At 36.0% G+C, this 12902-nt stretch overlaps 1 protein-coding gene across 12 annotated transcripts in view; it reads right to left on the bottom strand.

Moving 5' to 3' along the window:
* Positions 1-12902, bottom strand: part of RASAL2 (RAS protein activator like 2) — a 380363-nt gene that overhangs the window by 133559 nt on the left and 233902 nt on the right. The window contains exon 1 of one of the 12 annotated variants that reach the window (XM_067728752.1): positions 9630-9771. The exons of the other annotated variants lie outside the window; for them this stretch is intronic. Within the exon in view, the coding sequence (XP_067584853.1) occupies positions 9630-9642 (13 nt within the window). The 5' untranslated portion in view covers positions 9643-9771. Of the gene's footprint in view, positions 1-9629; positions 9772-12902 lie in introns of those variants that run through there. 12 annotated transcript variants of the gene reach the window in all.

Raw genomic sequence — 12902 nt, 5'->3', positions numbered from 1 at the left:
TGTTGTGTTTAAAAACATAATCTAATAAACAAAGCAAAGTAAAAATAAATAAATAAAAGTTCAAGGAATAAGAGCGGCACAGGTTACCAAGAATTATGAGGCATTAAAAGATATGCATTTGGAAAGATCTATAATTAGAAGGCAGGATTGAAAATGGGCAGGAAACTATCATGATGGGCAGGATATACAACATCTTTAGAGGCCTAGGGAGTTCCCTAGAGTTCAGATCATTCTTCAACAGCAAAATAATTTAAGAATGGATAGGTCTGTAACTTTTTAATTCAGAAATTTTTAAAAATTCAGGACTGTCATTCACCAGTTGATGATAAATATGAGGTGGGGTCACATGTTCATCAACAGTTTATTTGGCATCAGAATCTGTTTGGCAATATTTGCATGATTATATTGTGTTTTCCTTTATTTTATTAAAAATGGGTGGCAGATTCAAAATGAAAATGCTGCTATCACAGAAAAGAAGCATAGGCCTCATAAAACTAATATTAATTTAACTGAAATAAAGATGAGATTGTTAACCTGCCAGAACTAGAGAATCATTAATTTCAATGAATAGTCTACATTCGATATGAAAGGGGGGGAAAAAGCACAATTAAGAATCGTGCACAAAGGCTTTGGTGTTTATGATGTGGGTATATATGGTACTCACATCTTTGTATAATCCTCTACCCTTGGGTGTAGGTGGGGCCCTGGATCTGTTAATATCATGGGATAGTCACTCCCTTGATTCGGTTGTATTATATGGCAAAGATGATGGTATAGTCATTCTTGTGATTATGTTGCATATTATACCAGACTCCATCATAGTAGACTAGAGTAAGGTTCTCTCACTGGCTTTGAAGAAGTAAGTTGCCATGTTCTGGGAGTGTCACAGGAATGAGACGCAAAGGTGGTCTCTAGGAGCTGAGAATGACTCCCTGCCAATAGCCAGCAAGAAAACAGGATTCTCACTCCTACAACTACAAGAGGACTCTGAGCTCCAGATGAGAATGCAGCCTGCTAATACTTTGGTTTTGACCTTGTGATACGCTGAGCAGGCAACCAGCTACGCTCTGCCTGTACTTTGGTTGTATAGAAACTGTGAAATAATAAATGGGTGTTGTTTTAAGTCATTGAGTGTATGGTTGTTATAACAGCAATAGAAAGCTAATTTAGTATGCTAACATGAAAACACTGAGCTTGAGTAAAGCGTGAAATATGAAGGATCTAGTGGAGAAGATTGCTGTAAATGAATCCATAAAGAGCTAAACACATGCATTTTAATGATTCAGAACTGGAAGGATAAGATGGAGGGGGGAGATTTATGTGAGAAGAGAAGAAAGGCATGCTCAAGAATATATCATGTTTGTATTTTTGCAAAGAAAAATAAGGAAATTAACATTTATTAAGTATCTTCCATTTATTGTGTTGGATACTTCCACATTTCAGTGATGAAAAAGCTCTTTTAGACATTTCTCCAAAGAAGATATACAGATTGCCAAAAAACACATGAAACAATGCTCAACATCATTAATCATTAGAGAAATGCAAATCAAAACTACAATGAGATATCATCTCACACCAGTCAGAATGGCCATCATCAAAAATCTACAAACAGTAAATGCTGGAGAGGGTGTGGAGAAAAGGGAACCCTCATACACTGTTGGTGGGAACGTAAATTGATACAGCCACTATGGAGAACAGTATGGAGGTTCCTTAAAAAACTAAAAACAGAACTATCATATGACCCAGCAATCCCACTACTGGGCATATACCCTGAGAAAACCATAATTCAAAAAGAGTCATGTACCACAATGTTCACTGCAGCTCTGTTTACAATAGCCAGGTATGGAAGCAACCTAAGTGTCCATCGACAGATGAATGGATAAAGAAGATGTGGCACATATATACAATGGAATATTACTCAACCATAAAAAAACGAAATTGAGTTATTTGTAGTGAGGTGGATGGACCTAGAGCCTGTCATACAGAGTGAAGTAAGTCAGAAAAACAAATACCATATGCTAACACATATATATGGAATCTAAAAAAAAAAAAAAAAGTCATGAAGAACCTAGAGGCAAGACGGAAATAGAGATGCGGACCTACTAGAGAATGGACTTGAGGACACGGGGAGGGTGAAGCATAAGCTAGGACAAAGTGAGAGAGTGGTAGTGTATATATGGACATATATACTCTACCAAATGTAAAATAGATAGCTAGTGGGAAGCAGCTGCATAGCACAGGGAGATCAGCTCGGTGCTTTGTGACCAGCTAGAAGGGTGGGATAGGGAAGGTGGGAGGGAGAGAGACGCAAGAGGGAAGAGATATGGCGATATATGTATATGTATAACTAATTCACTTTGTTATAAAGCAGAAACTAACACACCACTGTAAAGCAATTATACTCCAATAAAAATGTTAAAAAAAGTATTATTTTTCGTCCAATAAAACAAGTAATCACATATCCTTTAAAAGCATAGAAATGTTTTTAAAGCAAAATGATATTAAAGCCAAAGGTACAGAAAACTCGTATTAAATTTGTATCTAGAACTAATTAATAACTATATGTAAAAATTAATGTGTTTGGTATGAGTATATTTATATCTTTATATACACTACAGAAATATATATATAAATTGTTACTATTATAAAATATTTAAGTCATATGAAAATTAGTGTTTTATATGTCTTTGAATGCTTATGAATGGTACTTTGAAAGTTTATGGAAAGCCTGGTAGTTCTATTATTCACATCCTGCAATTTTGTTTTGAAGATGCACTTATAAGCCCAGTCTATCTGAGGCTTTCCCCATCTAACCCTTTAAATGACTCCAAATGTAAAGTCCCTGACTGCACACATAGACCAGGCAAATTTATTTCTTTATTTTTGGCTGCACCACCCAGCTTGCTGCATCTTAGTTCCCCGACCAGGGATTGAACCCATGCCCTCAGCAGTGAAAGTGCTGAGTCCTTACTGCTGGGCTGCCAGGGAATTCCCTAGGCACCTTACAATTTAAGAATAAACATGGGGTCATTCCTCACCCTCTATGTAAACAAAATGGACTTTCAAAGAATATCTTACCATCATCCTGGAAGTTTGCTTACTGTTTTTTGTTTGTTTGTTTGTTTTTGCAGTACGCGGGCCTCCGGACGTGCAGGCTCAGCGGCCATGGCTCACGGGCCCAGCCACTCCGTGGCCTGTGGGATCTTCCTGGACCGGGACACGAACCCATGTCCCCTGCATCGGTAGCCGGACTCTCAACCACTGCGCCACCAGGGAAGCCCTTGCTTACTGTTTTTTGTTTCTATTTTGTGGTTTTGTTTTAGCAAAATGGAAAGATTATAAAAATATCTTTTCGCAGACTCTTTACTAAAGGATAACATGCATTCAGAAAAGTGTATAAATAATGAGTGCACAGGTCAATAAAGTTTTTCAAATGGAACTCATCCCAGTAAATAGTACCTAGATTAAACAAAACAGGACAGAACAAAACAAAACAGCATTACCAGCAACCAGAAGCCTCCTTTATACATCCTTTCCAGTCATTATCCCATAATAATCACTATCCTGACTTCTATCACCTCAGATGAATTTGAACTATACAAAAGTGGAATCAAACAATGTATATATTCTTTTGAGACTAACTTTTCATGCTCAGTATACACTTATGAGATTTATCCATTCTGTTGCAGGAAGCAGTAGTTCTTTTCAATGCTGTATAGAATTCCATTGTGTAAGCAAACCACAATTTATCCATTCTACTACTAATGAGCATTTGGGTGGTTTCTAATTTTTAGCTATTACGAACATTTTTTGTACAGGTGCTTTGGTGAACCTATGTATGCATTTCTGTTGGGTACATATATAGGAGTGGAATTGCTGGGTCACAGAGCATTGTTCAGCTTTAGTAGATACTGTCAAATAGTTCTTCAAAGTAGTTGTACAAGTCTATACTTTCATCAGTAGTGTGTGAGAATTCCTTTTGTTCTAGATCTCTGTCAACATTGGGTATTTTCTCTTTTTCTCATTTTAGACATTCTGATGGTTATGCAATTCCATTCTGGTTTAAATTTGCATTTCCCTGATGAATAATGAAACTGAGCACCTTTTCATATACTGAAGACCCACTTGGATAGGCTCTTTTGTAAAATGGGCATTGAAGTCTTGCCTTTTTCTCATAGGTGTGTAGAAGTTTGTTATATATTATGATTGGATATTAAAATTTAAAAATATTTCTTTTCAGATTGTCAGAGAAAAATGTAACATAAGCAACATCTGGACTAAACCTGGAAAGCCTTAAAAAAAACAGTTTCTATTCTCCTGTAACACAGTTATGACAGGGGAAAAGAGAAACAAAGAGTCTACCTTTAAATATTTAATTCAAGAACTAAGCAAAATAAAAATGGGCTTATAATTTCTGACACTGGAAGAAACCTACTGGGAAGCTGTCATAAATCACAGTATTTTATAGCAATAAAAGAGTCACGTCCTCGAAGCTCACTATTTCTTGTTAATTAAAATTTGATTGTCAAATACATTTTGCAGTTTCTCAGAAGATATGTTTCTGAGAAAAACTGGTAAATAATTGGTTGGATTTTCTTTTTAAAAAAGGACCAGAGGAAAGCCTAGCTTCTGGTTTTAAATACCCTTCCATTCACAAATAAAACAAACAAGTAACTTCTAAACTTTCTAAAAAGACTTCTGCCTTTTATATTGCAATAAATTCCCTTTGAATAGTACACTTTGGTTTTGTTAATAAAAATGTTTCCAAGGGAGACTGGTTTTCATTCTTTGTAATGACAGCAATAACTCCTTGGATTTCTTCCTTACACCATGTTTTTGGTTTTGTTAATAAAGATGGTCAACACTGGTTCCAACTGGAAAAAAAAAATGAAAAAAGCTACTTCTTCGGAAAATTTACCTTTAAAAGTTGATCATCAATCAAGTATTTACTGAGTGCTGTATTTATAAGGAAAGGAAATGAATAAAACCAAAGTTACTAAAAATATATTTCATAATTTTAGCAATTGTCACTGTGCAAATATTTACAAGTAAAAAATGGTACTCATAAAACAGAGTGACATTTATTGTTTCAGGAAACTACCATGATGTTTCACTGAGTATTAAGTGGAGGCAAAAATGCTTCAAGAAAAATTTCAAGATGTACGTAAGCTAATTGTATGGAAGATAAAATAAAGATCTTAATTCATTAAAAATATCCTTTTATTTCAGCTGTATAATGGAGACTCACAAAAATCAGACCAAATACTGTGATACAGTTTCCTTTACCATATGCAGAAGGTAAATAATCTATTACCCTTTCTTTGAGTGATTTGTTTCCCATACTTTGAGAAAATGCTAATAAGAAATATAATCATACTGAACAAAATCTTAGAAATGAGCTCTTCATAATGAGCTCCTGGTACACAAAAGATGATTATCCTTCCCTGTTCACAGACACATCACATCTTGTCCTGTCCTTTGACTGAGCAAACCCAATTCTTTCAATGTATTCACACAGGCTAGATTTTTTTGTGGCTCTTCTTGCACTACCTTTGACACATCATTCCTTTTTTAAACAAATGAAATAAATTATTTCATTTATTTAACTGATGCTTTACAGTCTAGGTGTTCCTAGAAAAAGGGATTATTGAAGTAGGGACCCAAACATCTTATCTTCTCCTATCTGAATCAACAGACCAGAAATCAAATCAACTACACACAACCCATTTGAAATGTAATTTAGCAAGAAAGTTACAAACCAGAGTGTTAAAAAGTGAAAGAATATCCAGTTTTTCTAGTTTTCATGTTAACTAAAGGTAATATCTATGAATAGTTAACTACACAACAGTGCTGCTAAGTTTTTCCAAAGGTACTCTATAGTCTGTCGAATTAAATGTAATAATCAGAGTAAGCAAATTGTCCAACAGGCTGGCTATCCTAGGTGACACCTGATCCTGAATGACACCGTCTTGATCCTGGCAGCTAAACTGGCTTGCTTACTTACTTTTGAAAGTCTGACAAAGAAGGGCAAGCAGAACCAGGTTATTTTTATTCTTCAAAGAACAGAACTGTATTAACCTGAACTAACTTTACAAGTTGCTGTTTCAGCAATTCACTTATTTATAAAATACCGTAAACCTAAGAATGACAGAAATGTGGAGTTTTATAGAGTCTAATTATTGATAAGAACTCACTGGTTCCCTCTCCATGTGTTTAAGTTCAGAGAGCTCCTCATTCAGCAGAATGGTACAGTCTGAGTAGGAGTGAGGAAGGTACCAGAGAAGATAAAGACCTTCATCTGAATTTTAATGATGATTCAGTAAGTTTCTCCTACTTGTCAAGTATGCACAAAGAAAATATTCTCAGTGGCAACGCTTAAGGCTTCCAGACACAAGCAGATATCATACCCATAATTACATGTGAAACTCTGATAGACTGAATCCCCATCAGCGCGCACGTGCGCGCACACACACACACACACATACACACACATACATACAAAGGAAGACAAAAATAAAGAGAAAGAAAAGACAGCTATAAGAGGATTCATATTGCTGAGTCATAACTCATTTTCTTGACTCACTGTTCACTAGGAAACAACAGGACATAATCAATTTTCTTCTCTTTCTGCCCTAAAGAATTAGATATTTTAGAAAGTTCATGCACCTCAAGTGTAAGAATCTGCTGAACCTGATTTCACCAGTCACCTGCTTCACTAAAACTGATAGGGAACTGAAAACAAGAACAACCACCAACAACCACTAGAGAGCGTGAAAGAACAGAAAGAACAAAACCAGCATAACACTTTTCCTCTTTACAGGCTGCTGAGGAAGGTCAAGACCGGAGCAGAAGGGGCAACACAACCATGTGGTCTACATAATAAGACTCCCAGAGTTTTGAGTGGATAATCAGGTAACCTTTATGAGTAAAGAATTAACCTGACAACTCAGAGCATTACAAAACACTGAATTATACCCAAGAAGTAGCAAGAAATTGCAGCGAGAAAGAAGTAACTCCTCTGAATGAGACAAAAGTTTTGATCAACTATAGCCAAACTTTTATCAGAAAAATGTCAATGGCTATGATGCAGAGCTCTTTACCTTCTTTGCTAATTTAATATATAAACTATATGGACATATATTTCATGAAAAAAATTTAGAGAAACTAGTATCAAGGAAAAAAAATCAAGAGCAGTGAAAATGGGCCTGCCTTCAAAATATCAATGGTCAAAAGAAAATTGTTTCACATACATAAGGGAGTTTCTTTCCTGATGTCATTCATTTCACCCTACCCACTCCCTTCCCATTTACAATCTGTCTTTGGTCATAAAATGGGCACCTTATTAGCACACTGCTTTTCTCTAACAGAGAAAGTATAAACCTGAATAATCTGACATCTGTATTCAGGACAGAAAAAGGAGTGTGTTTCCTTCTAATATTTTTCTCTTTCCAATGCATGGTAGTAATTTTATAATTATCAGATTGGTTAATAAATTAGTTTCTTTCAAGTTAGGTCAGTAAAATACCAGCAACAGATTAATGACTTGATTGTTTCTAACATGGGGAAATACACTAAGGCCAAATGTCCATCTTTATCCATCCATCCATCCATCCACCCACCATATACACACATAACATAATATACACACATATATCGTGGCAGTCCTTTCACATACTCCAGAAGGATAAAAGATGAGAGAAAAAAGCTAAGCCCTGGGTAACAGAACATGAACACTGTTAAGTTGGATAGAGCATTATGTCCTCATTCTCACAGCCATCGGTCCTTTTATAAACAGTGTGTTTTAATAATGGATTCGGCAGTAAGACAGTCTCTTGTTTCCTTCTGGGTAGAGAATGTACTTTGTAGTTTGATTTACAATAGCTGAGAGCAGTAGTGAAACTGTTCCTTACAACTTATTGTTCATCCCTCACAAACTTATAAATCACAACTGCATCTACACAGACCTAGTCAAAAACTGGAATAGCAGGTCAAGCTTTAACACAAAAACACTGCATCCCTTCACTGTGCTTATAGCCAAATCAAGCTAACTTGTTCCCAGGAATTGTAAAGAGCCATGACAGATCCTTTTGACAGTGGCTATCCTTACTATTTAGCTCACTAGAATAGTGTGGTCTCTTTCAACCCCACAATGGTCTCCAGAAAAATGGAAAGGGCAGCAACCTTTTTAGGGACTAAATGAAAATGTATGAAGACAGATGTTCACTGTCTGTTGTCACTCTCAAGATCCTCCACTTAAGTTACCCTCTAACACATAATTCATGAGGTGAAGTAACAGAGGACCCTTATAAATGGAGGAAACAGAGCTGGACCTTGGATAAGGAAGCAACTGGTTCAAACAGTTGGATAATTTTAAAATGTTATCTTCCATTAAAAAATATAAATATAGAGAAGGCAGTGAATATGGGATGATGTTTTGCTTCCAGTAAATAGATACAAGTTACCCCCAAACAGCTTTACTAACTTAAATTATACAGTTGCTAAGTCCGAAAGTCTTTAAAAGAAATTAAAATCCATTTGAATTTTAATTTCATATACAGATATTCAGAACATGCCACAGCTATGTAATTGTTTATATAAAAGCAACATTCAAACTACAGTTATTTTCCTTAACTGAAAGCTATTTTTCTGATAAATATTTTGTTATATATTTTTGGTTTTGAACAAGAATATATCAATATTGATGACATCCATCCCCCAATATTTCCTTCCCATAAGATTTCAATCTAGGTTTATGATGCATTTGGTCTTTAGGCAATAATTCATGGTACCTGAGCCAGCAGATACGGTATGGATAAAGTATAAAGCATAAATGTATTGATAGTTGGTACCATGAAAAAACCAGTAAACTGCAGATCATGAGACCTGGATTTTCTTTTCAATTCTGTTGTAATGCTGTGATCTTGAGCAAGCACCAACTCCCTTAGACCTCAATGTTCTCATTGAAAATGGAGAGAGTGGACTGCAGTAGACATCTCTCAAGTCTCTTTCAGATTTAACTTTCAATGAGCTAATTAAAGTTTCTAACTTGTCATCTATTGGCAGAGGATATTAAAAGCCTGCTTGGGCAAAAAACCCCACAAAAAACAAAAAATAAGCAAAGTTCTCATTGTCTATGGATCCAACCTGTTGAGCTTTCCGAATTAAACAGATTTACTACACGCTACTGAGATTCAAGCACGGTTGTTACAATATTATTAATGGTCAATATATTTTGTCTCCCTCAGAGAGAAATGGGCTGTATCCATTCCCAGGTATCTTAATATTTCATAAAGAATCCGGGGAAGATACAGAATAAGAAATCCACTTCAAATTATTAAAAGAACAAGTAAATGTTGCAGTGTTAGTATTTTGCTATGATCATTACACCTTTAATTTATCTGAGTTTCTCAGAAGGCTATTCTTGAGCTGGATTTTGTACTGGATGTTGACAGCCTCCACACAGTATTCCTGTGAACTCACAGTAATGAAAAACAACCTATTTTTTAAAGCCAATAAGCACAAAAGTAAACAGTCAATCCATTTGTGTAAAAAAAAAAAAAAGCACACATTCCCTTTAAATATGTACGAACTTTCAATTTCTGTCTCAGACAGACTCTAGGAACTCTTACCTGGGGTCTGCATTCCGTGAAGTTTCTGGGTGTTGCTAACATGATCCTTCCGGCATGCCAGTCAAAACACTTTCTATACCGTATGGTCACCGTGCTTGCTCACTTGCGCTCTCTCTCTCTCTCTCCACTTTTTTTTTTTTTTTTTTGCTCTCGCTCTGTGCCTCAGACAGATTGGAATGTAGAAAAGCCAGAGCCAACGCCAGTCAAACTCCATCCCCCCCCACACCCCTCCCCGCCCAGTTCTTTTGCTAGAGAGCACTGAACAATGGCTATCCTTCCTGCTCAGAGCGCCTCTCTTTCACAGCACTGGATGCAGGAGGCAATCTAGTTCAGGAGAAGCAATGCGATTTACCAAGCGAGGTAATTCATTTCTTCTGTCCCAAGGGTGGATGAGTACATCTGTGTGTTTTAAGAAGTGATTCATTTTTTTTTAAGCAATCTACTTCAAAATCTGTCCTATTTTAGGGATAGAAAAATAAAACAAATTTCAGAGATTCTTATTTTGAGTGTTATTGTGCTGAATTAAAACATAAACTTTTCTAAGTACAAAACCCAGGGAAATATCTTACAGCTGATGTATATATAGAAGTGTGTTAACACAAATATTGTTATCTTAAAGTCACTCAGTGTGTCACCTTATCGCAATAGAAATATTTTAAATTCAGAAAAGAAAATTTTTATTTCTCGAAATCTTTCATTCAGGTCTTAAGCTAGAACTTCACTTTAAAAATAAAGAATAATTAAAAATTAATTTTATAAACAGAATGGCTCCTAACTGATTAGTCAACTAGTTGTGATGAAACTATAGATAATATCACTATTCTCAGTCATTATTTTGGTTTGTTTTCAAATCTGACGTATTTCTAGGGTTTGTTTTTTTCTACATTCCAAAAAAGGAAGGCAGGTCAATGATGTAATCTTCATTATTGGTATGGTGACCTAACACATTCTGCAGCTGCTCGTTTGCTGAGGTTAGCATGTCAGCATTGAGCAATTAAAAAATTCACTGTTTGAATCACTGAGCAGATTCTACCTGCCACTTCAGACAGCAGAACAGGACAGACATGAGAAGAGCCAGGTTTCAATCTTTTATCTACCGTTTAACAAACAGCTGACGGAAATAAGTATACTCTATCTCTATTTATGTATTTATATATATGTATTATATATCTCTCTCATATACTATCTAGATATACATTTACACACAGATATATTTGTATATGTACACATACATACATATGTGTGATGAGTGTGAATGTATGTATCTTTCACCCTTTTTTCCCTCCACTTTTTCTCTCCAAGTCTCAATGATTCACATTTAAAGTCTCCTTTAATTCCATCATAATTTGGTTTTCGTTATCTGCTTTCATTTTCTTTCAAGGATCATAATACTCTAACATTGCATTTTCCTCTGCCTTTACTTTGAGTTTTCTATTTCTACTTCAGAAGAACTATTCCTATAAATCCTATTGCTACTCAAGTAAGAGTCATAGAGGGGGAAAAGACATAAACAAAAAGTTATACAGAAAAGAACAAACTAAGGATCTGACCATGAAGACTTACAGACCACAGACTCCCACCCTGCCCTATATGAAACAAAACACAAACAACCCCTACCCTCTTCTCACTCAGGTGAGCCTTAAGCTTTATCATTATTTGTCTCATTTATAATTAACCCTAAAATAGTGCAAGGTATACCAAAATTATTTTTACTTATTATTCCTCAAAATATTTATAAAAAATAAGTCATGGGGCTTCCCTGGTGGTGTAGTAGTTGAGAGTCCGCCTGCCGATGCAGGGGACACGGGTTCGTGCCCCGGTCCGGGAAGATCCCACATGCCGCGGAGCGGCTGGGCCCGTGAGCCATGGCCGCTGAGCCTGCACGTCCGGAGCCTGTGCTCCGCAACGGGAGAGGCCACAGCAGTGAGAGGCCCGTGTACCGCAAAAAACAAACAAACAAAAAAAGTCATGATTTCCATCATTCTATCCAAGAGTCAGAGTCTAAGTTAGAGTCTAAGCAGTGAGTCTAAATTATCAGGGAAAGAGATTTCAGCTCAATAAAAGGAAGTCAGAGCCATTGCAAGGCGCTTTCCGAAGGGGCTGCCTACTACAAGAGGTAGTGACGCCCTAACTCTTCCCACACGGGTTGGCAGCCCATCTGATGAATAACTGTAGTGCAGCAGCTTTCAAACTATGCTACTGAACTCGTGTTCTGATGATAAAAAAGAATAATAGCAATCTTCCGTGACATGACAGAGAAAGTTCATGTATACAATTTTCTCAAGTGTGATTTTTTAAATATATTTTAAAATGTTAGAATCTGTTGCTGTTAATTAACCTTAAAGATGCCTGGAATAGTTCCAAATTCAGATCGATAATGACATTTTCAGATATTTGAAGGTGAATTATAACAATAATTTATTGTGTTCTGCAAAAAGCACTTTCACTACCTAGAGTTCTGATACTTGAGTAAATCTGAGAAGCACTGTTGAGGAAACAATTTTTCATATACCCAAATATGATGTTATTCCATTAGTCAACACTGTTCAAAGGATATTATACACCATATTTTATTAATTTCTATACTAAATCTTTTCACAAGTATGCATTCCTATTTATAATCCCGTTTTATGCCTTCTAGCCTTGATGTTGCTGCTTCTCTATCTAGAAGTTCCTTCCTTGCCTGGTCTGCCTGTCATACTCTTATTTACCCTTCAAAACCCAGATTTAAAATTATATTCTTAGTGTGGTTTACCTTATTTCCTACCAGAGTTGATTACATTCTCCTCTGTATTTTTTTTTTTTACTCTCCACTATTTTTTTCTCTTTATAGCCTTCATCATTCTCTAACATTATACTATGTACTGATGTTTAATGTCTCTTTTCCCCACCAGAACATGAGGTAGATGAGGGAGGGGCTTTGTCTTGTTTTCAGCTTATTGCTAGAGCCTAGAACAGTGCCTGGCTTAATAGGTACTTAATCAGTGATGCCTGGATGGAGAGATGGATGGATGGATGAAAAAAATATATTTCAATTACCAAACCTTTGTAAGTACTTACACTGAGGAGTGCTTTAGAATAACTTGAGGACAGGGACCATAGCATATCCATTTTCTGATGCCACAGCCTAGCACTGTATATGTACATGCGGTGAAACAAGAATATAAAGGAATTTGTCTCAGGTTTGTGCGATTTCAAGTTAACTAATTGAAGCCAATCGAATTATATACGAAGGGAAAATAGTCATTTCATCATTTACCCAATTAGGACCTA

Source organism: Pseudorca crassidens, chromosome 2 (genome assembly GCF_039906515.1).
Source record: "Pseudorca crassidens isolate mPseCra1 chromosome 2, mPseCra1.hap1, whole genome shotgun sequence".
Taxonomy (NCBI): Eukaryota; Metazoa; Chordata; class Mammalia; order Artiodactyla; family Delphinidae; genus Pseudorca; species Pseudorca crassidens.
Note: the sequence above shows the minus strand (reverse complement) of the source record. Positions and strands in the feature narration are given on the sequence as shown.